Here is a 27,992-nt window from a genome sequence, read left to right as displayed (position 1 = left end):
CAGTTTTAACTTAAAATGAACGATGAATCATATATTTCTGTGTGTGTGCTCGCAAACCTCACGATGTGAAGCATATTACAGTGGATACTTGAAGAGTTTCCCCAAACTAACACCTCCCCTCTCCTCCGTCTTTAAAGTGGTCTGCTCCGTCTTGCTGCCATGTTGGATGTACGCATCGCTGCTGCAGCTGCTGGAGTTTCCGAATGAAAGTTGAGCGTTTATCCGCGTACGGACACGTAGCGACTCCTTCATTTTTTATTTAACACCAACACGGAGGAGTTATTGTTCTTTCCTGAGCAAGAGCAAGCCTGGAAAACAGCTCCCCGTCCTTCTCCGCCCTCCAGCCCGGAGTCGGACTCAGCGGAGATGATCCGGTTGCAGGCCATAGCAACCGGAGCCCGCATGGATTTTCTGTAATTGGTAGTGTTTGCCGAGTCCGTCCGGGGAAAACTGCATCGTTTAGTGGGGTTAACTAGAAGACTTCGGAGCCATGAACAGCCACCAGCCGCCCCGAAGGTCCGCTAACGTCGGCTCCATCCTCCTGACCCCGCAGGAAAACGAGTGCCTGTTCGGCTACCTGGGAAGAAAATGCGCCGTAAGTTCCCCCCCGGTTTGTTTACCACCTGCATGTTCAAGGAAGGTGCAGGTACTTTCACCCACGTCTCATAAACAAAACAAAACAAAACAAAAAACCCGCCAGCCTTTGCGTTCTCTTCACCCCTCTCAGGTGATACGAAGCAGCAAAAACCTGTTTTGAAACCGCTGTGGCGTTCATACCGGGGCCCCGGTGTTACAGGAGAATCGGTGACCCCACACACTCCTTGACGTGTTTTCTTGCCCTTCTGTTTGCACGTATTTTGAAAGCTTAAACGACCTCATATTTGTCTGGTTCGTTAATTAGCTTCTGTTGTATAAAACCTTTTATTTAAAAGACACAATTAGTCAAGCAGATCTTAACAGTTTGTTTGTTCGCTTCCACCACAAAAAGTCCAGACTTGCAAGATGACCAGTGTCACTTTTAATAATATTGAACTATTATGCAGACCTACAAGTTACTAACATTTTATGTTTCTTAAGTAATTGTAATTTTAAAGTAATTGTTTACATCAGTACCACATGCATTTTATTTGTATTTTGCAGTTAAGTTATCAATAATACCCGAAACACAAAATGTAACATTTATGATAATTAATTACAAACAGAATACCTTTTGGGCTTTGTACTGCTGGTTTGGACAAAAAGACAAAACTAACAGTAGGAAAAAGTTAACTTGGGGGTTTAGGAAGATGTGATAGCGAATTTCCACTATTTTCTGACCAAGAAAATAACTGCCAGCTTCATTGTCAGTGAAAAAAATTGAATTTACTCAGACAACATACATGTGGCTAATTGCTTTAATTGTCATTCCACACTTTGAACTGGGTCAAACTGGGTTGAAGTGACTCTGAAGTGTCTCAGTGGCATCTATGGTAACTGCTGGTTGAATGTGATAATTGTTAAGGACACTTCTAAACCCGCCTCTGTATGATGAGAAAACACACGGCCACCTTTGATGAAGCTGAAGGAAATGCTGCGCAACACAATGATGCAAACCTTTTTACAGATGACGCAGCATTCTAATTAAATCACTTTTACACGTGAAAACCAGTAACACCTGGATAAAACTCCACTGAGCGTGGTTTAACCCTTCCTGCACTTCCACGCCAAATCATAACCAGCCGTGAAAATCCTCTCAGATAAGAACAAAAACTGTGAGTCAGATCTTTTACTGGCTGATGTATTGAAGTGGTTGCAGGACAGCTCAGCAGGTTTTAATGTCAGCTGCTGCTTGTTGCAGAGGCCAAACCATAGACAGTAAGTGGTCGTAGCCACTGTGACGTCACCCTTTGGTTTGTGGACTACCGTATTGAAGCCTCAAGTTTGGCATTCTGGCCATCGGACACTAATTTTCATTTCCCTGAGGAAATTCAGGGGAATCCAATCACACGTTTACTGACGGCTTTTACAGAGGTGTGTCATGTAAGCCAGAGACTCTTTTGAATGTCCATCAGAACATTTCAAAGTAAAAGCTCTCAATAAACTCAACATGAAGCGTTGCTGCAAAAAACGTTCTTGTGCTTTTATTTTGGAGGCACAAACACTTCAGAGGAAGTGATTATGTGAGTAACTGTTGCTGTCATGACTGAGAATATAATTGCTGGCGGGCCGCCTATTGCCGACCACTTCACTAAAGCATACCCGCTTTAGCCTATCGTCCATCTTCTTCTAAATGGGACCATAATTAACAAAATGAGCATCCTGCTTTATTGAAGAAGACTTGAAACTAGCAAACCATAAAGTAATTAGGAAAGTGTTTACTGAGGTAATAAATCGGTTGAGAAGTAGCCTCATTTTGTCTCATTTTGACTGCAATAGGACTTGTTTTTGCAACCAGTGTAGTCGCCCCCTGCTGGCCATTAGAAACAATGTAGGTGTTAGGCACTTTCGTATTGGCTTCACATTTCAGAATCGGAGTTTGCCGTTTCGGCTGAACTACGACTGCAGGAAGCCGATGCATGCAGGGTGAAACACCTGTGCTTAGAGGTAAAACTAAGACTGGTTGGGTAGATCTTCACTGGGTATGGAACCTGAACCCCTTCTAGTTTTCAACCACAACTGTCTCGCTCTTATTCCCACCTGCAGTCTTCTGAATATTTAAACCTTGAAGTAAGCCAATAGGTAGGTAAGTTTATTGTCACATTATAACAAGTTGTAGAGTGAAATTGAGTTTTGTAAGTCCTTTCAGCTACATAGCAGACAATGTACATCAATAAAGAATAAACTCATCACTGGAGCAGTGCTGAGGATGAATTAGAGTTTAAGATAGTTTGGGGGGGGAAGCTGCTCTGCAGTCTGGTGGTGCAGCAGCAGAAACTTCTATATCTCTTCCCAGAAGGCAGCAGGGTGAACAGGCTGTGGCTGGGTGGGTTCTGTCCTTTAGTATCCTTTGGGCTCTGCGTAGGCACCTCACCGATATCACTGATGCTCAGGAGATGGGTACCAATGATCTTCTGAGCAGGTTTAATCACCTGCTGCAGAGCCCTCCGGTCCTGGGCCGTGCACATCCCATGCCGGTTTGTGATGTTTCCAGTCTGGATGCTTTCTGTTGCTCCTCCTGTAAAAGCTGACAAGAACTTGGCGTGGGAATTTGGCCTTATTAAGCTTCCTCAAGAAATACAGTCGTTTCTGAGCTTTCTTCACCAGCGTGGAAATGTGAGACGACCATGTCAGATTCTCCGTGATGCTGATTTCCAAGAACTTGAAACTATTTACCTGCTCCACCTCAGCTCCAATGATGTAGACAGGAGTGTTTGTCCATCCTAAAATCAACGATCAGCAATGAACCAGGATTTACTGTAATGCCCTTTTTTTTCTGTAACAAAATGATCACAAAGGCATTTTAAAAGTTTGAAATTGCACACAGGACTATTTTCAGGCATTACCAGTAACGTAAAGTGTAATTGTTTTGGCTACTAGAGTTAGTCTCGGTTAAAGAGCAGCATTTAGGATAACTTGTGGTCAGACTTCATCTCCTGTTCCATAAAAACACACTGATGGCGGTAGTCCGGAGGGGTATTTCACAAAGCAGGATTAGAAAGTTAAGCATATGAAACTCACAACAGTTCATTTAAATCTGGTGAAACAGATTTGTATCGGAAAATTAAATCTGATATTACATTTGGTATCAGATTTCAGTTATCCAAGGTGATGGTTTCTTTTAAAAAAAACACAATTTCAGAAAATATTAGCTATAAGCTTCCTAAAATTGTGTGGCTAAGTTGCTAATCCGGATTTGTGGAGTGCCCCTCTGCTCTTTAAACGACTCTGTGGTGGATTTATCCAGAGGCAGATAAACATGAAAAGTTTGTTGGGAGTGCTTGAATTAGATGGATTTGGATTTATGACTGTTGGATGTTTTCAGCTGATTTCTCAACCTTTTTTCTGAACCATGAGCAGATTTATGTGGTCTCAAAATTGGCTTGACCTCATGAGTTATTCATGACAAATACATTTTTTTGTTTTTCTTTTTCCCAGGGCCAATGCTTGTTAGGACACTCGTTCAAGAAGCTCAGTTGCAGGACAAGATGTGTGTTCATGTTTGTGAGTTGGATAAGAAGCGGAATTTCGCAGGAATGCTAATGCAGTTGTTATTGTTGTTGAGAGTCTTTTTCTCTGATTGGCTCAGTATGTGCTCTGCCTATGCTAGACTGATTTGATTGGATGTATTGAAATTAGGTATCCGTCTGCGTAGACTGATATAAAAAAATTTAAATTTATGTCAATTGAGTAATGACTGATTTGACTATTTTTTTCCGGACTAACTCAAATAAATGAAGGAGTAAATATAAAAACTGATTTGGTTTTTAGTTAATTGTCTAAAGCTCCAAAGTGTGGTGGCGCGTGAGCTGCCTCTACGGTGCGCGACAGGAAAAATGTAATGCTGGTGTAGTAGTGTAATAACTACAGCAATTATTTTTTGGTCGAATTTTTCATGAAATAAAAAACCTGTATAGAAAACTTTCCTTTGTAAATTTAATTTAAAATTAAAAACTTTATTATTAATCGTTCACAGGAAATAGCTACTCGCACACCTCTCTCTATCCTCTCCCTCGCTCTCTCAGGTTGAACCACCCGCACTGTACTTACAAATCCTCATATGGTTCCTCTTTCTGTCCATGTTATTGGTTTGGTGCGATTTCTAAAAAGAAAAAACAGTGACGGGGATGTTTTGATACGTTTTTTTTTTTTTTTTTGTCATGAAAATACCCCCCACCTCCCTCTGCACGGTTTACCGCAGGTGAAATGTTGTATGAGAAGGTTTTACTGCCACTGTAACTTGTTAAAGTAATAAATATATAACATTACATTGCGATGCAGAGTTGCAATGAAAAGAAGACTTGTGCATGTTGTGTGTGCAGTGAGTGGGTAAGGGGAGAGTGACTGATTTAAAAGCTTGATGATTTTTGATGATTATTGCACCTTCAGAAATATCGGCTGCCTTCTCGTCAACACTCACCCGAGCAAAGTGTTGATAATTTATTTGTTTATTAGATAGATTATTCGCGATGTGTAACCAATCAGATGTGGGTAGGCAAATAAGGAACCGCTGGTCTAAAACATTGATATTGTCCTTTGGGTTTGTGGTTGTTAGATGCTAAAGCGCCAGCTAATGTAACCTGCAGAGAGTCTGCGGTGTTGCTGTCTGTGTTCATTGCTACATGCTTTCCTTCAGTGAGAATGTGCAGATCCTAAATGAGGCTTTTAATGGCCGACCTTCGACCTTTCCTGTGTGATGCTGAGCTGTGATTTCGTGTTGAAAAGTGTTTCCTGCTGGTCTTCTGACCTGCAATCATAAATCAGAGCAGGAAACTGGTCCATTGGCATTTCCTATTTCCTCTCTCGGCTGCTTGAGTTGCTGTCTACCACACAGGGAAAATCTGGCAGAGGATTGAACACGGTGGAAATTCTGCAGAAACCTCAAAACCAAAAACCCACAATACTGCTGAGGACAGCAGCTGGTCTCCGCTTCCTGTCCTGTAGAAAAAGTTAAACACTGTGGGGAAATGTCAAATACACTCGATTTGAATTGGAAAAACTCACTGTAACGTTAAAGAGCTTTAATTTTAGGGTGTTTATATCCATAATATCCACAGTACAGAGTTCCCAATTTTCAGGACAGTGATCCTGAACATACAGACGCAGCAACATGGTTTTTTTTTAGGGCCTAACAGTGGAGTGTTTCGCCCAAATCCTTCGCATGACTGCAACCCATGCCATTGTGAGTTTTACTGCTGAAGATCAAACTTAAGGCAAAAGGCCTCTGAAACAAGAAGAAAGTGAAGTTCGTGAAGTGAAGGACTGACAGATCATCAACATGGAAGAGATGCATACTGTTAGTGTGGGTCTGTTTTTCCTGGTTTGGCCCCTTAGTTCAAATCAAGGCAAATCATAATGCTACAGAATACAACTATAGTTTAGACAATAGTGTGGTTTATCAGAAATGCTAATAATCTGTCCCCCAATTAAAACCTCTTGTTGTCGTTTGCTTTTTTTTGCCACTCTCGCGATGGCAATGTTGGTCCACCACTTGGGTCCAGACTGAAATACCTCAACAACTATTAGATTGGCACAAAGTTCTGTTGTTCATGGACGATGAATCCAAATGACTTAGGCTGGCCCTGTTTCTTCCTCCTCGCTGCTCCGATGCCCTCAGCTCTGGTGTTGAATGTTAGCAAGTGGAAAAAGGGGAGGGATACTTCTTCACCAGGGGTAAACGTCTTTTACAATTACTCGCTGAATCGATGAAATAATCTGTAGAATACTTGATTACTAATCTCATCGTTAGCTGCAGCCCTAGATACCAACAAAGAAACCAGTTCTTCTGTCATCTCTTAAGTGAAAAGTGTCCTACCTGTCCTGAATGTCCACACAGGTGAAATGCATGCCGTCATAGAGAGGTGTGAGATGTGAATCAATAAAGAGCATAAAAGGGGATAATGGCGCACGCTGTCGGACAGTCTCTCCTTGAAGACCTTCGTGGTGTTGCACATGGTGTGAGGGAATGCTGTTTCACCAGTTTACAAGGGTTTTTGGTTTTAAAACTCTTTCACAAGCTTCCCAACTTTTTGGAAGAGATTTATTATATCAGGGGAATGTGCCTTTAATTCAGCAAGTTCATTTTGAAGTACAATGCCAAGACAACAAATGATCACAAAAGAGTGTACGGGCATAATATCAAACATAATTTAGTCATTTTCTTCTGCACATTTGAGACTCCATTGTGAAGATTTTTGCATATGTGACAGGTAATCTGATTTGAAAAGGTCTCAGGTTTGCCTAAATGACCTGCTCTTCGTTTCTCACCTGGTGAAACAGCTGTGGGCTTTATGTACTCCTTATCATTGTTTAAATGTTTTGCATCATGGATAGAGTTCCGCTTCCTCGCTGGTTGCTCTGCTGCTGCTTTGTGACACGTTACACAGCTTGGGGGCTTTTAACAACTCTCCTGATGTGTATTTAAATGTGGACACGCATTAGAGCGAGATCGCAGCCATGCAGTTAAAATTCTCCTGACTGAGCAGTTACTTACACTCGCTGCAGGACTCAACACACCTGGTTATTAATTGTATGTATTGTTAATGAACTGCGCAGGCGCTGATATTCACCGTCCTGTCCTTTTGTCCTCTGTGTGTTCAGACTCTGTGTTCGGCAGTGGTCCAGGTATACTGTGCAGACCGGAGCTGCAACTGGGTGAAGAGGTGCTGTGGAGTGGCCTGTCTGGTCAAAGACAACCCTCAGAGGTCCTACTTCATCAGAGTGTTTGATATCAAGGTGAGTGGGACCATCTGTAAAGCTTTAACTAAACACCAGGTAGATAGTGTAATGAAGCATCTTAATTTTGGGAAACATGCTTATTGGCTTTCTGATTTAGATGAGAAGATTGATACCAATTTTACAAGGGTAATGAATGCACAGATATGTGACAGTTATTGGTCCTCGTCTTGCTCTCTGCCAGAAAGCCAATAAGCTTATTTCCCAAACATTTGCATTAGGTTTATATTAGCCAGGTATAATGTATTGAACATTTCATTAGAAGTCGCATAAACGTACTTCAAGTAGTCTCCTTAGGAAATGTCCTGAAAAATAGAAGCTTGTAATCAGTCAGATGTTACATTAAAATACTTGAATACAAGTAAAAACTCAATGTTTGAAGTTTCATATTGATGCGGGTAACAAAGAAAGGTGAAAAGGACTGACTGACTGGTTCTATGATTGTGAAGTCACCAGATCTCAACCCATCTGAACTCCTCTGGGACACCTGGAGTGACTTTGTTCTCCACCACCATCATCAAAACAGCAAATGAGAGAATATCTTTATGAAGATTGCTATTCATCCCTTTCACTATACAGCTTAAAAACTTTTCGGGGGCACGTGGTGGAAAAACACAATGTTGATCAGCAAAGCTGTCGTTTTCGATCTTATCACAGATTTATCGTATCAGCATATAGGTCGGCTGACATGTAGCAAGAAACTGAAATACAGCCTTTTTATACCAACAGATTTGGCTTCGTGCGTATCTTGGTTCTTAAATTTCAGGGATACATGTCTGTTTTGTGAAAAAATGGGCAATAAAACAATAATGATCATTATTGCAATATAGTATTCCTCAATAACAATATAATAAATGTTCAATATATCAGTCAGTAAATATCTGGTTTAATTCATTTGAATCGCAAACAAATTAGCACTTAATTTTTCTATTAAGATATTTATTATTATTTATGTTGAAAAAGATTTTATCATAATGGTTTTGATTGTTCTTCCTCAGATTTATGAAGTGATCCACTGTTTTGGCATCAAGTGTTTTTCCCATTCTGACCACATAATTAACCATCTGGTTTCATCAATTTCCACTCAGGAGCAAAAATCTACCTTGAAACTTGAAAGAAATAATGATTTGATATATATCGTGGTAATTATTGATATCAAATGATATGAAATATTTTAATCATGATAACATTTTTGGCCATATCGCCCAGCCCTAGTGTGACGAGATCTTGCGGCACGAGATTTTGTGAGATTAAATTGTAATGAAGATTCTCGTCAGGTAAAAAGCTGTCTTGCGAGACTCACACAAATGATATTTTAATTTTCTCACTGATAAAATAGATTCATGGAGTGAATCAACTCCGCCCAGTTGATTGACACCGGCGTACACTGTGATAGTAATCAACCGAGTCCAGACAGATATGACGAGAGGTAACGTAGCTGTTAGAGCAACATAAACCTCTAAAAACTGAAGCGCAGCCTGCTCTGTTTGGGACTGTGGGGGCTTTGAGCACTTTATCTGAGCTGCTAAAGTTCACGTGTGTGGATCTGTGGTGAGATTTCTGCCTGATCAAAAGTGTTTCATTTAGTTTCGGTTTCACATGCAGCATGCAGTCCCAGACTGCGTCGGTCAAACGGTCTGAAGGGGATAACGTTACTACCAGCGGATCAAAAAACGTAATGCACAGACTTCTTATTAACTGATGACGTTAGTCTGGTAATAGTCTGACTTTTCTCTGGACACGTCAGAGAACACAGATTTGTGGAGGAGATTCTGAATGTGCAGAAAGTTTTGAAGCACAGAAGTTCAAGTTCAGGAGTTTACAACTAATTTAAAATTAAGTAATTTATCATTATGGTGAAAAAGTGTTACTTCCCCAAACAAAGACACAAAGAGGAGGGAAGACCAAATCATGAATCTACAGGGATGATATTAAAAAAGTTGTTCTACAGGAGAAACAGATAACCGAGAGCTGCAAAGACTTATATTCTGTTATAGTTTCATTATAGAGTTTGAATTGTCTCCTGCCACCAGAATTTTGTGTTTCTCTTTATGTAAAAAAATTTTAACAAATCACCATAAACTAGTGCAGAAAAATTCATCAGAATGCAGGAAATAAAGTGTTTAATACTAAAAAATTTTCATATAATTCAGTATTAAAGATTTCTTAAAAATAGTGTTAAAATCTCATCTCGTCTCGTCTCGTGAACCCAGTCTTGAATCTCGTCTCGTCACACCCCTATTAGCCAAAAACGGCCAACTTGTCCATTAAATCTGCTCATTTTCTCTTCATTCTTCCCTCTGTCTGTTACGCTGACTGAATCTATACACTGTTGGCAGAATAAATTAACACGTTTTTTTTTTCAAAGATGATGTGCAATCAGGTGTGTAACTCTAATGGATCAAATTGAATTACCAGCCACTCATGTGTGTTTACTTTGTCTGACTCTCATACAGGCTGAGTCTGTGGACAAAATATCACTTCGGTTTCAGCTAATTTCTATTAAAAACAAACCTGCCGTTACTTTAAAGATGCGTCCAAATGTATCGCTGTTAATGAGCTCTGTCAGAAAATCAAATCAAGAAACACCAACTATTTGAAAACGCGGTTTGTCAAAAGGCAAATCGTGTGAATTTGGTAATTTCTTGTATTGAAAATGACAGAACGTGCGGGTGATTTGTAGTCCGTGGATGAAAATCTGATGATGCGTGTTACAGATTTGGTTCTTCTGAACTCCCAAGAATAATCTACTCTGTTTCTTTCTCTGTCTTTGCAGGAAGGGAAAACCATGTTTGAACAAGAACTGTACCACAACTTCTCTATCAGCAGCTCCAGATCCTACTTCATCATGTTTGCAGGCGATGTAAGTGTGCAGCTCTTTGTCATTACCTCAAAAACAAATTGCCCACAGCTGCTGGACTCACTGATCAGGTCTTACAGTTTAATAAGGTGTGAGATCACTGAATGCGCTTTCACACAGTCACATATTCACATTAGGGTGTCTATTGTATTTTTTTTTTGCTGCTGCTGCAGCTGTTTTACACACAGGCAGTAATGTGAAGCAGCCGCAGGCCTTCAGGATGTGTCTGCTCTTTAAACAGTTGCAGAGCAGAGAGCTTCTGAAGGTTGAGTCGTTTTTTGACAAAAGACCCTCCTCGGCTATAAAATGCTGCAGGAGGACCCGAGCTGGAGATGTCTGTACTTAACTGACTGATTCTTTAGAGGATGCACTTCAGGAAAAGCCAAAATGTTTTTAAATCATGAGACCTCTAAACAGTGTAGTGTATGATCATGCCCCGGTTAGTGAAACAGTATCACTTACTCCAGACGCTGCCTGGTGATAATTAGGTATGATGTGCGCAGACTTGATGTTCTATAATCTTTCTGTTGAATACTTTTTATTTAAAGAAAGGTGCCATCTGTGTCTTGTTCTGCTGTTCCCTCTCAGACCTGTCAGATCGGTCTGAACTTCGCCAGCGAAGAGGAGGCCAAAAGATTCAGAGCGGCAGTTAACGACCTGCTCAACCGACGACAACGCAAAACTGGTACGTTTTTATTGTTTCATTTTGTCTCTCTGCTTCATCAAGCTGTGTGACCTTTAACCTTTCACACCTGTGCTTAGAACACTTACCACCTCTTCTGCTAACAAGACCTCAGCCTCAGTCCCAAACCTGGCTGCTTTGCTCATGTTCCCGCTAAGGTACTTGAATGGATCTTGAAATTAAAAGTATAGGTAAACAGGACATTTTAGAAGGAACCAAACGATCCCACACGCTGACGGACTCTTGTTTTTCTTGTTCTCAAAGTAAGCACAAGATGCTTTGTTCTCTTCTCCGTCAAGACTTTTGCACACGTTAATCATTTATATTGGAGTTCCTTTTTAAGCTTGAAGCCTTGACTGACTAATGATGTAGAAAATGCACCTCACCAAAATAAAGCATTGCAGCAAAAGTTGAGGGATCTTCATTATATTAATTAATTAAAACAAAAATAAATGACCTGAATAGCATTTGTCGTATCTTTTAATAGGAAACTGTTGCACGTTGCCATCCAGGAGCCTGGTTGGCTATAACATGAGGTGTGACGTTATGTTATTACAAGTATTAGGGATGGAAATGAAACTAATGACGGGTAAGCATAATTGAACAGACTCTACAGAAGAATAGTGAAGGTGCACGTATAGGTGGGAGTGTGCTTGTGTAGCCTGAACCTAACTTCTATTTAGTCCTTTCTGGATGTGCGTATAAACTAAACTACAGACCGCAGTCTCTAACAGTGACCGCTGTCTCATAGGAATGGGTCTAATGTGGGTTGAACACATGTCAGTATAGAAGGCTGTTACTTTTAAATTTGGGTTTACTTGCGCTATATACTGAATGGTTGCGTTCAAATTAATTTGAACTAATGTACGTGTTCATTTGAACTCTTTGAAAGTGACCCACATCAGATGTGCGTCTGCTGTATGAGAGGGGTATAAGTCACAATATCGTAAATGTAAAATCTGTAAAGGTGTTTTCTTTGAGGACATGAGTTAAGGTTTGGTTTGGGACTTTTCTCTCTGCTGTAGTAAAACCATCAGCCTGTCTCTGTGTTGTAAGTGAGGGTCCTCTGTGGCTTCCCTCCAGCTCCTCTCAGCATGCTGGCACTTTTGAAGTACACCACTCAAACTGTGATGGTTACTGAGGGTCAAACGCTCACAGAGCTGGGACACAGAAGGTTTTTTTTTTTTTTTTAGGAGGGGAGTTTTTCATCGGACTTATCACAACTGAGCTTTCAGATCTTTTGCTTTTTCTTCTTCCGCTCATGTTGCAGACTTCCTGAACTCTCTTTCTGACTGCTTTGCTCACAGCGTCGAATAAATGAAGCAGCGTTTGTTCTCTGACAGCTTTTACACCTGAGGGCTTTAAAACTGTCATCTTCTCTCTAGCCGCCACAGAATGATGCTTACTGAACTGTAACACACTTTCTGACTCTTGAACAGTTCACCCTCTTCTCTCGCCTCTTTCATTTTACGTGTTCTTAATTTAATTAAGTCCTGTTGATTTTGTTCTGAAACTATAATTGTGTTAATTTTTCTTTTGCAGAGAAGAGAGGTGACACTAAAAATGGTATGTTGAACTCTCAATGTTGATAATTCAGATTCAGTTTTACTTACTTACTTAAGCTCAGAGTGACCCACAGTGGCTTTTTATGTCCCGTTATCTTGAGATTATGACATGGTTATCTTCGCCTATTATATAATAAATGATCCTCATATTTACTTTTATAACCCTGTTATTTTTTTATTTGTTGCTTTCGTATCAAACAACAAAAACACAAATAACATGAACACAACATGAAACTAATATGGGGCATATTTGCTGAAACTATCACTATATTTTGACAGCCGTACGTGAGAAAGAGATTCTGTATAAAAAAAATAAATAAAAAAGAAGACAATATTAACAATTAAAGCTGCAAGCAGCGTTGGGCGGGCCCTCGCACTTGTAGCGCGTCCGGGTGTGAGCCGGCCGAAGTTGCATATTCTGGAGCTCTGCCGGTACGGCTGTGAATTTGCAACGCGGTTCCGACGCCGCATGAAGGTGTTATATGTCACTTCCTGTGTCACCTATGTGGAGCTACATAGCACTTGCCGCTATGAATATAAATCGGCATTGGTGTGTAGATGTCTGCGGGGTGAGAGAGTTATCAAGCACGTAAAGTTTGGTTCAGATGTGAGCATGTACACTGAAGTTACAAGAACTTCCTGTGTCATGGCGAAGAGTTGATCTTTGACGCCACGCCACGGACACGCCCATTGACAAAAACTCACAGATAGCACAACTTTTCATCTTCAATGCCTTTAGAAGGCACAGCAGAAATTTGAAGTCGGTCGGACAAAATCCCTAGGAGGAGTTTGTTAAAGTACGAAGTGTGTAAATCATCCAAAATTTGACGTAAAATTCAAAATGGCCGACTTCCTGTTGGGTTTAGGCTATGGCTCCAAGAGACTTTTTTGTGCGTCTGGACAAGATGCACGTACCACAGAAAATTTGTGCACGTAGGTGAAACGTGCGGCGGGGGCTGCTTCATTAAAGGTCACTTCCTGTTGCCAGCAGGTGGCGCTATGACTGTGGGTGAATGTCGGCATGTACATGTGTTCAGGGCGGGACTCTCATCCTACATGTACACTTTGGTCCGGATGTGAGCATGTACACTGAAGTTACAACAACTTCCTGTTTCATGGCGAATCATCGACGCCACAGACACGCCCATTGACGAAAACTCGCAAATAGCACAACTTTTCATCGTCAATGCCTTTAGAAGGCACAGCAGAAATTTGACGTCAATCCGACTAAATCCCTAGGAGGAGTTTGTTAAAGTACGAAGTGTGTAAATCATCCAAAAATGGCCGTAAAATTCAAAATGGCCGACTTCCTGTTGACTTTAGGCTATGGGTTCTTGAGGCTTTTTTGTGCGTCTTGATACGATACATGTCCCCAGAAAATTTCGTACATGTAGGTTGAACGTGAACGAGGGGATAATCTTTTCCAATTTTCTAGGTGGCACTAGCCAGTCATTTTGCCACGCCCATGTGCGAATGTCGAGTATGTTTAGGCCCCGACAATGGAGCTTACTTTGCAGAAGAAAAAAAAAAATATATATATATATATATATATATATATATATATATATATATATATATATATATATATATATATATATATATATATATATATATATATATATATATATATATATATATATATATATATATATATATATATATATATATATAATCTTAGCAAATTCAATAGGGACCTCGCACGGTCGTGCTCGGGCCCTAAATACATCACGTTCCTCTGGCTCCTCCTAGTGCTCCTTATGCCTTTGCAAGAATACACTGCTTCCAGGTCAAAGCAACCAATCAGAGCCAGGATCAGTCTACAACAGCGTATAGTACGGCTCCACACGGGGCTTCAAACTCATGTTTGATGCCATGACGCTCGTATCGAGGCATGACGACAAAACTTTTAATGGGAGACAGTGATGTACTAGCCTCTCATCCCGCTGTTAGTTGTTTGACGCGTTGGAGAGTTTTCTTAGGTCGAAGCCAGAGGGGCCAGGTCTCGCCGTGGAGAGCGAGCCCTACATGGCATGAGGTTTCACAGGGCGACCAGCTCCTTCTTGTAGGTTTGGTGGGAGGGGCTTAGCGCAGTGATACGAGATGCAGAAGGTTTTGCATTGTATGTTCAGTTGTTACCAAGGCCTGCTTTAATGTAGCACCACCTGTGATTACTGGTGGTAATACCAAGAACTTAGTAGTCGCAGTGAAACTTCTTTCTTTTTTTTGCTGCATAATATAGGCAAAGGTATCTTAGTGCGTGCTACTGTGGCCCTCCACTGTGTTTAGTCATGATACAGGTTGACAAACAACTTCTTCTGGTATAAAGGATTTTGAGGGAGATCTGAAGATCTGGGGTCTGTTTGGACTCACTGTGAAAACCTGTGACCCTACAGTATATGTCTCCATGTGAATGTAGAAGCAAGAAGCTGATTAGAAGACGTGCTCATCCTCATTGAGTGTCTCAAAAATAGATTTGTGCGTGACTGGATGACAAATGCCAAGAGACTGGAGTGTTGTGGTGTTTCCCGACACATTAGCAGCATTGTTTGTGTGACTCACACACTGACACAGAGTGGAAGTCTGCTGCAGGTTAATCTGGTCAGCAGGAAGCCCATCTGCGCCATATGTGGACCACATGGTCTCTGTTGTTGTTCTCTTTAAAGCCTGTTGTGATGCACATTAGGCCTAATCTGTAATCCCTATAGTTACTGCTGCTGAACATTTGTTTTGTATATATTTAATTTTATCATTCATCAGTGAATTTCTATTTTATTAGAAGAAAGGGCACATGAATCAGCATAAAACTTCTCACCTTTCAGCGAAATTTGCTGTTTTGAATCCTAAACTTTTGGGATTTGTGTAGATTTGATGGGGGGGGGGTCATTTATGATTAAGTGTTAGCTGTTCACTAGGTGACCAGTAGTAGCACCAGCTGCTCTTAATTCCTATGCTGCTACACTGAAACATTGACCATTGAAGTTAGGGAATATAGCACACTGTGGTTTCCATTAACATTTAAAATCATTAATCACAGAGGGTAGAGGAGACAAATAGTCATCGACTTGAATATGAGGCTGGAGTGTTGTTTTTTCTTTTTAAGATGCCCAGTTTTAAAGTGAGCATATCCACTCGCTTGCAAAAAGAAGTCCGATTGTATAAACTTCTATGACAAAAGGACCCTACTTCTCACTTGAGTTTTATTTTATTGATTCATCGTCTCAGTAAACACTTTCCTAGCAAATTTATTGTCTCAGTCGCAAGTTTGAAGTCTACTTCAATACAGCATAATGTTCATTTTGTAAATGTTGGTCCCATTTAGAGGAAAATAAATGACAAAGCAGGGTATTCTTTAGGGCGTGGCTACCTTGTGATTGGCAAGTCGCTTCCACAGCCTGTCAGGTGTAGCAATTCGTGTCTCTCCCACCTCCACCCTGTCGTCCAAATATGGTAATTTGTGGTTCTAAAAAAAACGAGATGCCAAATTCATGGCTTCAAAATGGCTGTCCACAAACCAATGGGTGACATCACGGTGGCTACGTCCACTTTTATACCGTCCTTTCCGTCCTTTATACTGTGATTCCACACCACCTTGTGGACAGAAAGCCAAAAGGGAGCGCAAAAATAAGTGTTTTCAGATTTAGCCGGCTTAATTTGGAGTTTGCCTTCACCTGAACACCATCATGAGCAAAGTTGTGGGTAATGGTCCCAGTGCATCAGAGCTTTAGTTTAGATCTTCTCCTCTGCAGCTGTGTCTGCATGTCATCCCAAAGAAAACGGTTTACTTTCATTAAGCCGACTGTTGGCAAACACTGACGCTGTAAAGAGCAGGATTAACACATACTGAACAAATCGGTCGTCTCTTCAGTCAAGTTTCTCTCCAGGGGCACAGATTCATTTTGACATTTCAGCTGTGAAACATGAGACTAACAGCGGGACGTCGTTGCTCTGGATTTGCTTTTCTGTTTGGGAAATGTATGTGTCTCAGCCTCCCCAGTCCTCTTCACTTGTATTATTCTCATCCTCATTGTGAGAACATCAGTAAAATCACTTTTGTAGCGAAGAAGCTGCTCATGTTGGGATCATCCATATTGTTTGGGGAAATTTGAGAGATCGCCTCTGTCTCTGTTGTTACCTGATGTGAACTCTTATATCCAGCTCTGAAAGCTTCACATTTGCTGTTCATTGACAAACTGAATGCTGTGGCTTGAATCGATGCTCATTGTCGTATCTAATCCAACAAATATAAAGTGTGGTTGTAAGTTTTTGCTGGTCTGGTCTGTTTTGGAAAGGAAGCCAAAATTTTTGCAGCGACTCTGGCAGCTTTTCGTATTGAATGTGTTAATGGACTTTGTCCAAAGTTCGAGTCTGAGTTATTTGGAGTTTGAAAGTTCAACAAACTTTGCAAAAGGATCAGGAGGACAGCATTTTTGTGACATTATAATTCGATTAGGGCTAGGTGGCAGTTGAAATGTTAAGACACTAGCGATGAAACAATACCTGAGTTTGAGTACTGATACAAAAATGATTTGTACATTTAAAACGGATAAAAAAACATGAATAGCAAAATATAAAATGTATGAACAGTGGATGAAAACATGTGGTGCGGAAATGTATAAGAGCGAAGGGGCGACCATATAAATAACAAACAGCAGGAGGTGCAATATAACATTATTTGAGGTTAAAAGCTAGTCTAAAAAGGTGGGTTTTTATAAGTGATTTGAGTCTATGTCGCTGCAATCTCGGGTGTGTATGGGTAAGGAGTTCCATAGGGAGGGGGCTGCATAACTCATCTTTGATCACACAGAACCAACCCATACAGCTCTACTTCAAAAGGTGGAAACGACCACCCTGGTCCTCAGAAGACGGCAGATTTGAGGCGAGCATGTTGGTCTGGTCATAGACATCCGGCATTCATGGGGAGTCCTGGGATTTGGACTGGGATTAGCAGTGGATTAGTGATTGTCAGATGCTGCTGTGGTTTGTGGAGATTATGAGAATTCAAAGACTGAACGGTTCGGACCAACGCTAGGGGGGAGACAGCCAGTTGACATTTATATAAGAAAAGATGGATCATAAAAGCTCAGTGCAGATGGATCAGATCCCCGTTGGTAAACATGAAACACTGCAGAGATTTTACAGAAACCCTTTGCTATATTGATCTCCCAGGTACCAGGGATTACTGAAGGTATATAGATTAGTGTCAGGAGGGGTCGGTTAGATTACATACTACAGTAAAAACCTTACTAACAGTCAAAAGGTACGCCAGCATCCCCCTGTAGGATGCAGTCTTCATTACAGCGACAATATCAGGGAATCCACACAGGTCTTAAATCCTAATAGAATTGAATTCTGTTTTATCAAAAACAGGCCTTAAAATGTATTAAAATATTTAATTTCATTTGCAAAGGTATTAAAAGCTTGCTTTCTTGCCTGCCAGATAATCAATTTTATATTAAAAAATGTTTGTGTGATTGCAGGCTGTCGGGAAATTGTAACATATTTCATAATAAACTCGTCTTCGTGCTTCTTTTATAAGAAGTTTCAGTCAGTGCTGTCCGACCAGCAGTACACACTACACATAAGATAAATAAGTAGAATAAAGGAAGTCTAGTTTAAGTAAAAGATTCTTGAGTTTGAGGCTTGTCATGTGCAAAAACGCTGCACTGCCCTCAATTTTATAACGACAACAGATAGTTTATCTTAACATTAGCGTGTTAATGTTATAAAGTCCTCTGCCAGGAAATTGCGCTTGCATGTATTTTACTGGTTAACGCAGCATTTTACTGGATGATGTTACTGCAAAAGTTGAGCCTGGATCAGCTGTTTTGCAAATATGTTACATTAAATGGTCTTAAAAGGTATTTCGTTTAACTTTGTGAAGCCTGCAGAAACCCTAAACAGCAACATGTTTGACACAACAAACAACATGCTGATGATTTGACTATTCGTGGAACCTAACCAGTAGTGGAGCTAAAAATGTAAAGCCTGTCCTGAGGGATGGTCATTGTTAAAAAGGTTCATCCCCTGGGGAGCAGGAATGGGATCGAGGCATATCTTAAGAGTCTACTTATTAAATTTTAATATTTGTGTTGCACAAGTGGAAAGTTTGCTGTCAAAAATCAACCACAGCTCATAAACATTTCTGCTTGACCGCCCTCTCTCCCTCCCTGTGTTCAGGTCCAGCTCTGCACATGGCCGTGGTGGACATCAAGAACCCGGAGATCAACAACGTCCGATTCCACAACTCCCACAGCCACCAGCAGCCGTACCACCTCAACAACATGCTGAGCCACAGCGGGCTATCCCGGAAGGACAAGAAGACCAAAGGCAAGAAGAAGAAGCTGACGAAGGCTGACATTGGCACGCCCAGCAACTTCCAGTGAGTCGCACCTCGTATTTATCATTGTTGAGCGCTGCAGCAGAATGATGATGAGATAGTGTTTTAGTCCATCTAATCTGAATAATATTGACTAATATTTTCACTATTAAATGATAGAAAAAAGAAGAAAAAAAAACTGTAGTTGGGGGACGAGAAGAGCCGTCAAAAATTGAAGCGAGAGATCCTGACTTTTTGGCCCCAGTGTGGGTAAAATGCAACTCAATAGTGTCTTTCATTAGACCCTCTCTGATAAATATCTATATCTTTTAAGCTCCATACCTCCATAACACAGGCTTTCTGTTTTCTCCATGGTGAGGCCGAGACACTCGAGTGGTGTCATTGAAATGAATTACTCCTCCAGAGACACAGAAGACTTCATGCAACAGCATTCTCAGGCGGAGTAGTAGAAGTACTCATGACTCGTGGCATTCCCCTTTAAACCAGAAACTCCCAATGACTTGGGAAATGATCATTAGGAATGTTAATGTGTGCAGAGTTTGCTGTTAATGTGCTAAAACTTGCTCAACTGGCAATCGGGTCATCTTACAAAAGCAAACTCAGCCTAAAACAAGTGACAAATAATTAACTTAAATGTTCTAGGAAAAAAACTTAAAGCCTCTCCAAAATGTTCCTTGTAGTGTGTGTGTGTGTGTGTGTGTGTGTGTGCGCGCAGTCATAGACCTGTACCACCCTGTCTGATCCAGCAGAAACCCTCTGCCTGTTGGCAACAGTAAACCTGTTTCGTTGCGGTCTGAAATCGCTCAATGACCACACTGTCTCTGTGACTGATGTGTCAGTGTGTGGGCTCACTATTTAGCATGTGCACATGATCGCCCACGTGCACATGCTGAATAGTTGATGTACTTCTGTATATTTATGTGTTTGTGTGGACGTGTGTGTGTGATCTCACCACATATCTGTCCCCGTCTTCTTCAGGCACATCGGTCACGTGGGCTGGGATCCAAACACAGGTTTTGATGTGAGTACCCCCTTTCACACACACACACAAACACGCACACAGGAGCACAATAGTGACCTGTGTGGTTGCTGCATGATGAAATCACACAATAGGCTCTTTTTGTTTCCTGCTCATACTCATCTCGCTGCGTCTCAGAAGCTGCACACGGACACAGAATGTTCCAGAGAGAACCGGTCTGCTCAGAGTGGCATACTGAAGACATTATGTAAATATATTTAAATACAGACTCATTCAAAGCGCTTCTCTCTTCCTCTTCCACAGTCTCAAAAAGCTCTAATTTCATAGATAATTAGCACACTTGAAATTAATGCAATGTGGTAATTGTGCACCCTACGCTATTCCCCACCCCTCTTATGTTGTTAAATTAAAAGTTGTATTGACTTGTTGTTGTTTATTAGGCACGAAGCACCTCATGAAACTGGCTTTTAAACCCGCAAACGCACTGACTACGTGGTCGTCTCCACAACCAGCACATCTCTGTCACAAGGGGAGCTGTAGCTGTCAAGAAGCTCCTCTTTGTGTTCATCATCAGTGATGATGTTGCAATGAACTAACAGCACAAATGAAAGTATTTTAACTGTCAGCAGTTCCCTTCATAAAAAAGTGATTTGGTGCCACAGCTGAAAATAATCTGGTTTATTAAAGCAAGGGCTGTGGTGAGATCACAAGTTAGAGTAATGGGGCTTTTTTCATTTTTTATTTCCTCTTATTGCTGCAGAGTATGCAGAAGGCACATCCAGTATAGCTCCTATACAGGTGCTTCAAATTTTGCAATTAACAGGACACAATTTAGGATACAAACACCCATAAAAAAGAGGACAAAGAGTAAAAAACAGGTTGGCAAAATGACACACTTAAACGTTATGTGATGTTATTTAGGGTTTGTTTCGTAGGGCAGCTGACATTTTGAGTTTTGAAATGATAAAATGTGACAATACTCTTAAGAGGTTTTAAAGCACACTTCATTTTTCTGTCTTGTTACTGATTTCCAAAAACAATAAATATGAAAAAAAGTTCTACTACTGTCTCAAAAGACGAATGTACGTGTTCTGCAGAGTTTAAGTTGTATGTTGGAGCATTATTTGTTTCTCCACTAGATGTGATGTCAAACATTTCAGGGAAACGAGGAGAAACCTTCAACTGAGTAATGTGAAAACAGCATCTAGTGACAAACTGCGCACGTTATTACATCGGCTGTTTAGGAACTGGTTTCTCGTAGCAATTGAAGCTGCTGATGTCATCGTTGAGTTTGTCCGCTAACGAACGTTGTGTTCAGACTGGGGGGGCTTAACGAGCAGGAGGCTGATAAAATACAGTATCCCACATGTCAGTCCCACACCAGACAGTCCCAGAATGCACTGCAGTGTGACAGAAACGAGGTGGGAATATTTCCAAGGAGGAGAACATAACAGAGTTGCAGGTCAATGTTTGATTTGATGAAAAGCAGCGGAGTGGATTGTTTTGTTTGGAGCTTGTAATTCTACCTGCTGGCCAGCAGATGTCAGACTGACACTGTGACTGACTGCTGAGTATCATCGCCGCAGAGGAAGCAGAATCTGCTTATTTACAGAAGAAACGGTGACAAATGTATAATAAAACCAAGTGAGGTATAAATAAACTAACATGTATTAACAAAATCCAGTGGGAAAATAACTGAGTGGGATTGTTAACAGGATGTATCATCAGTGTTGTCATTTAAGGTTTGGCAATTGTTTGTTGCTGTGAAGTGGAGGCTGTTTAGGAACTAATATAAAACAAAGTTCTTATTAAAATCAGGAGACATTGGATCAAAGTAGAGGACTGCTTTCAGTACTCAGTGTTACTACTATAAACATGTTCCTTTGGCTTTAGGGACGGTAATGTTGGTCGGTCTGTCTGTTGGTCCAGACTGAGATTTATCAACAACTACTAGATGGATTGCTGTGAAAATGTGGGCAGTCAGTCAGTTGACGTTGGTGGTTCAGGGTGAAATAGCAGATGGATTGCTGCTGATATTAAAGTTCCCTAGAGCAGAGGGTTTTGAACTTGGGAGGGCCTCAACTGTTTCGGGGCAGGCTCAGTGAATGGAAGTGAAAAGTTCTTACGTTATCAAAAAGAGATCATGAAGAATAGACTAAATATGTGTGATTGGTTAAAGAGGGGAATTTTACAGTGTTTCCTACTTTACCAGAGTCAGAAACCAGTAAATGCTTTAGGAGACACTTCATGTATTTGGCGTAGTCTGAAGTTATGTTAAACATTAAGGCTATCTTTTCTCAATAGTTGAGTGTCTATAGGACCAAATAACATAATCATGATATCTTAGGCATCCAGGCGAAAACTAAGCAAGTAAAATATGGGGGGTTGAGGGGGCTTTTTTCAAGCTTTGTCTGACGAGAGGCCCACAGTCTCAGACTTTGAAAACCAATGCCCTAAAGCAGGGGTCGGCAAATAAGTCTGGCATTGGGCCAGAATTTTTTCAAGCTGTTACAGGACGGGCCAGAACAAAGTCAAATTATTTCAGATCCTTGTATACTCATGTACGCGCTTAGCTTAGTCGGCACTGTGCAGGACTCCCATTAGGGAGTTAGCATTTGGCTCAAAGCAGCGTTGTGCAGAAGTACAGCCTCACGGAGTCAATAGCATGGCTAAAGACTGACCTCTAACTGTTACAAAGCCGCACAGTAATGGGATTCCTTCCACATGGCCAGATAATGCATCTTTCCTCATCCAGCATTTCATACAAGAACACAATTTGTTGCAGCTATTTTCTGCACAAATGGAAGTTTGACCACAGGAGTCATCAGTAAGTATTTTGAGCTGACAAGTCATTTTTGTGTGAGCTTTAGTTAGAAGTCTTATAACTGCAGTCCTGAACAGTGTGTGTGTTTGTGTGTGTGCGTGTTTAAAATGTTCTCTGTTTTGTTGTTGCAGCTCAACAACCTGGATCCTGAACTGAAGAACCTGTTCGACATGTGCGGCATCTCTGAGGCTCAGCTGAAGGACCGAGAGACGTCCAAGGTCATCTACGACTTCATCGAGAAGAAAGGAGGGGTGGAGGCTGTCAAAAACGAACTGAGGAGGCAGGGTGAGAACGCGCACACACACGTACACACTCGGATACCTTTTGATGTGTCAAACTGATCTTGAATAATAATGAAGGTGGCGCAGCATTTGATTTAACACCATCTGTGATGTAAACACAGATATTGTGGCGTAATTATTGTTAATGATAATTCAATTAATTGATGAGTTGTTTATTTAAGTTTAGTGGATTTTGGACTGTTGGTCAGACAAAACAAGCACGAAAACAAGTTGGAAGATGTCAGCTTCAACTTTGGAAAATTGTGATTTTTTTTTTTTTTACAGAATAAATAAATTATTTAGTCTTAAAAAAATAATGTATTTAGTTCCGTTCCCAGTTAGGTAGTGTTGTGGGAAACCATGCTCTGCCTTGGTTTCTGTTGCTGGACGGTCACGCTCTCTCTCTTGCTCTCTCTGCGCAGGGCTCTGCTCATTTTTGACAGATGGAAGAAGGCCAGTGCTGCTGCTTGTCAGTTGATTTTGCAGATAGCTGATACATAATACATTTTAGTTTTTACAGTTTTTCTCCCAAATGACTTTCCTCTCTTTTGCCAAAATGTAAAAACCTCTCAAACAGATCTTAAAAGAGTAGTTAAACATTGTGGGAAATACTATTACTAACTGCTGCTGCAACGGTGAGTCGATTATTCACATAGTCTGTCGACTATTTTGATAATCGATTAATCATTTCAGGCATTTTTTTTTAAGCAAAAATGTAAACAAATTTGCTGGTTTCTTCTTCTTTCGTCAATTAAGGAATTGCTGCTATTCTTTGTCATTTATAATAGTAAATGACGAGTCTTTGGGTTTTGGACTGTTGGTTGCACCAAAGAAGTACTTTGAAGGCATCACTTTGGGCTCTGGAAAATTGTGATGAGCATTTTTCACAATTTCTTCACATTTTATAGACCTAACGATTAGTCGATTAATCGAGGAAATAGTCTGCAGGTTAGTCGATAATGAAAATAATCGTTAGTTGTACCCTATTACTAACAGATAGTTAGATGAGGAGTATGGTATTGATCTTCTCATCAACAGAATCTTCTCTCTCCACCAGAAGACTAATAAGTGGATTTCACTTGTCGAACCTTTTCTTTAAACTCTTGTGGGACATTAAAACATGAGAGTCAGTTAAATGTTAGAGACAAACGTGAAAATAAAGTTAAATATTTAGGTTTCCGTACATACAAACTATGAGGTTTGATCAAGTGAAAAGACAAAAGCTGTTTTTACAAAGGACAAGTCGTGCGAACCAGTCTGAATAAACTGATTTCATTTATCCGACTGTAATGTTTGCGCTGCATTACGCAGAGTGATTGACAGCTGTCATCTACTTAAGGTGTGAGTGCACTGGTGTTTGTGCAACATTTTTATGATAAATAATCAATATCAATCACAGAACATGACGGGCGAAGTGTGTAGTGTAGCATCGAGTCAGAAGTCAGGGATTTTTAAGCCTAAAATTAATCTATAAAAACAGCAACATAGCAAAAATTTGTTTTAAAAAGAAGCAAAATAACTTTTTTTTTTTCAAACTCATTTAAAATCCCCTCACAGTTTTATCTTGAACTATCATTTCCTGCCTTTCTCCTGTATTTTTCTTTCCGACAGTAGATTTGAGGTGTGCAGATGAAACGGTATGCTCTGTCTGTTTTTTTTATTCCTCGTGACAGACTCTGCTTCTTCTGTCATGAGTCTCTGCCCATGTTTTATTCATGTTAAGCTGCGCTGCTTTGAAAGCAGGACTGATCTGAATCTCAATTTAGGATGATGTAAGGGTGTCTGGGTGTATGATGATTTTAGACAACGTGTAGAAAGATGGTGGATCTTTTCAAGTTGTCAGAGTACTGGAATATTATTGGCTATCTGTGGTCGTCATGTTGACTGACTACAATAAGGACGCTGTTCTAGTACAGACGAGGTGCTGCAGAAATGTAACTTTCTTCATACCCTCAGTCTGGGGCTGCAATTTACAATAAGTTTCATCATCGATTAATCAGCAGATTCTTTTCTAGAAAATTGAATTGACTGTTTTTTTTTCTATAAAATGTCAAAGTATCACAATCTCCTAAAAGCCCATGTTAACATATTCAAACTGCTTGTTTTGTGTGACCAACATTTAAAAAACTAAATATTTTCCAACCCATTCTCACTCCCAACTCGTCACATATGGACGCGTGGTCGAGACCCGTCAGCGTCAGTTTGTAAAGCACTAGAGATCCCAATAGTGTCATAGTTCAGCGCAATGGGGGAAGCCCTGTAGGTAAAGGTAGGTATATGATATTTAGCAGAAAAGACCGAGTAACTAGGTGGTTGGGGTGGATGGAGGGCCAGTAAATCGACTTTCAGCCAGGAGACAGGTGTTCGTTTCCTGTGTGAAACAAAAAGTCAACATTAAATAATTTAAGTTACGTAAATTGTGTAAGTTACGCAAGTAACGTTACTTATATTTCTTAAGTTAACTGACGAACATAACGTAGTTTTTTCTTTTTTTTATTTCTTTTTTTTTACCCAAACCATGGAGTACTTTTGGTGCCTAAACCTAACCAAATTGCAATGTTTCACAACATTAAAGGAAACCTATTAAACTGCTTTTCCACTCCTATACTGTAGTTCTGTGACTCCTGTATTGTAGCTTTGCATGACTCACATTTAAAAAGTTTGGGAACAGGTGGCAGGTGGCGCCTGTGTGACGTCATCTTAAGGTTTATTGATTCGATCTCGTGTCTGTTATCTTCTCCTGCAGCACCCCCTCCACCTCCTATTCGTGGCGGTCCCCCTCCTCCTCCTCCGCCCCCCCACAGCTCAGCTACACCCCCTCCTCCTCCCCCGTCAAGAGGAGGCAGGGGGGCCCCTCCTCCCCCTCCGCCGTCGAGAGCCCCTGCCTCAGCTCCTCCTCCTCCTCCCCCCACTAGACCAGGAACTCTAGGTGCCCCGCCTCCTCCACCTCCTCCCACCAGGGGAGGTCACCAGCCCCCTCCTCCCCCCCACCATCACCACCACCACCACCAGCCTCCCCCTCCTCCTCCTCAGTCTTCCTTGCACTCGTCCATTGCTCCGCAAGCCCCACCCCCTCCACCTCCCCCATTGGCCCAGCACTCTCCAGTAGGCAACGGAGGCGGCGCGGCTCCTGCTCCACCACCTCCGCCGCCGCCTCCACCTCCCCCTCCGCCCCCAGAGCTGGATGGCGGTGGAGGCGGAGACTCCCCTCATTCGCCAAGTCCCGGCGGGAAGTCGGCACTGCTGGAGCAGATTAGAGGAGGAGCCCAGCTGAAGAAGGTGGAGCAGAACCACCGAGCGCCGGCTTCCGGGATTGGACGGGACGCCCTGCTGGACCAGATCCGACAGGGAATCCAGCTCAAGACCGTAAGACGATCACGATATCCCACGTCATAGATGTGATAGATATCACACTCTCTTCTTAGAGTCAGTCGATCAGATCTTCAGCCTCATGATCATCACATTTGGAAGTTTTCTTTATTTGCACCGCGTAGTTACAGTGCAAACAAGAACTCCTTATAGCTAATAGACTTTTCATGGTGCAAATTTGCCAAAATGGAAACAATCGTAGGCTTTAAAAATGTACCAAAAAAATCAAGCGTTCAGATGGTTAATTAACATTTTTAGGAATTTCACTTTAAGCTGCACCATTTTGTGTTTGCAGTCTTATTCAAAGGCAGAAAACAAATGGAACAAAAGTGTATATTATGATCTGATTAATGAGCAATCGTCAAAATCAAAATGTCACTTAAAAATCCATAAATGGGTGTTTGTGGCGGGCTAGAGGCAGCAAGATGCTTTCATTTCCTGTATGTGAATATACCTGTGATTTAAATGTTTAAAGAAACACAACATTGTATCTGTAACAAACTGGACCGGATCTGTTTTTGTGGCTCTCCAGGTGCCAGATAATCCAGAGTCCGGCCCTCCAACGCCAGCTCCCACCGCGGGCATTGTCGGCGCTCTGATGGAGGTGATGCAGAAGAGGAGCAAAGCCATCCATTCCTCAGGTAAGCCTGTCGTTAATATGTAGGCCATTACCTTTGACAGCGTCTCTATTAGTGAGCTTTTGATGTGCTGCGTGGTGGATTTTATTTCCTTTTGAACAGAGCCAGGCTTGCTGTTTCCCCTCTGTTTCCAGTTAGCTGGCCTCTGCCTATAGCTTCATATTTAACAGAAGGACGTGAGAGTGAGATCGATCTCGTCATCTAACTCAGCAGGAAAGCAAACTATTCCTTTAAAGCAGAACTCCTCAGTCGGGTTTATATTTCCTGTTCATCTTGTGGCTTGTTATTGTGAAACGGTTGTTAGTCTCCCGATTTCCACACTGTCTTTTTTTTTTTTTCCCCAGACGAAGACGAGGATGACGACGAAGACGAGGACTTCGAAGACGACGACGAGTGGGACGACTAGTGAAGATTTCTCTCCTCAACCCCGGTCCCTCCGCACCTACCGCTGACACTAAAATATCTTCTAAAAATCTTCCAGCATCTGACTAAAATGTTGTAAATGTTGTATGAATTGGCTGTATATTTATTTTTGCCTTTTTGTTTTGTTTTTTTTTGTTTTTTTTATGACCATTATAATTAATCTGTGCAATACCTCATCCGTTAAATCTGTGTTGTTCGTTACACACCCTCATCGTTAAAAGACACTTTCCCCCGGACGTCTGTCATAAAAAAGCACTTAACACCGCCATCAGCACAATGTGGAGACACCGCCGGCGTCATGTCATTATCAATAATCAATAATATAAACACTAGCTGCACCACTGAGGGGAATCTGAATTGCGGTCTTCTTGTGCTCCTTGGGAAATATTTTTTTTGTGTTCATTTCTTCGTGTTTTCATTCCTCGTGGAAAAACAAACTGAAAGGGAGACGTACGTGTGACCAAACAGGCAGGATCCTCTTTGTGTTTGACTGTGGTCGGTTTAAATGCGAGATAACACTATTTTCTTACCGTGCTTCTTTTCGTACCTCCGAGTTTCCTAATAAATCGTAGTTTAGTCGTGTTATTTTTTCATAAATACTTTGACCAAAATGCGGCGGCGGCTCAGTCGCCTCATGTGGATTTTCAACTTTTTTTTTATGAA

At 41.2% G+C, this 27,992-nt stretch overlaps 1 protein-coding gene across 2 annotated transcripts; it reads left to right on the top strand.

Annotated features, from left to right (window-relative positions):
- The first annotated feature begins 1 nt into the window (after nucleotide 1).
- On the top strand, nucleotides 2-27,989 carry LOC119887218 (neural Wiskott-Aldrich syndrome protein-like). 2 transcript variants are annotated; one of them, XM_038698103.1, is made up of 11 exons: nucleotides 8-595; nucleotides 7,237-7,371; nucleotides 10,148-10,234; nucleotides 10,820-10,916; nucleotides 12,456-12,479; nucleotides 18,656-18,857; nucleotides 19,794-19,836; nucleotides 22,750-22,903; nucleotides 25,646-26,265; nucleotides 26,801-26,909; nucleotides 27,251-27,989. In XM_038698103.1, exons 1-11 carry the CDS (start codon nucleotides 491-493, stop codon nucleotides 27,310-27,312), a joined length of 1,638 nt encoding a protein of 545 aa, XP_038554031.1. In that variant the 5' UTR covers nucleotides 8-490; the 3' UTR covers nucleotides 27,313-27,989. The 2 variants fall into 2 exon arrangements, with proteins under 2 accessions (XP_038554032.1, XP_038554031.1); XM_038698104.1 differs by lacking the exon at nucleotides 12,456-12,479 and having other exon boundaries at nucleotides 2-595.
- The last annotated feature ends 3 nt before the right edge of the window (nucleotides 27,990-27,992 follow it).

Source organism: Micropterus salmoides, unplaced genomic scaffold (genome assembly GCF_014851395.1).
Source record: "Micropterus salmoides isolate LMB-PRFRI ecotype aquatic unplaced genomic scaffold, ASM1485139v1 Ms_hic_scaffold_4060, whole genome shotgun sequence".
NCBI classification, from domain to species: domain Eukaryota; kingdom Metazoa; phylum Chordata; class Actinopteri; order Centrarchiformes; family Centrarchidae; genus Micropterus; species Micropterus salmoides.
This window is presented reverse-complemented; position numbering and strand designations above follow the sequence as displayed.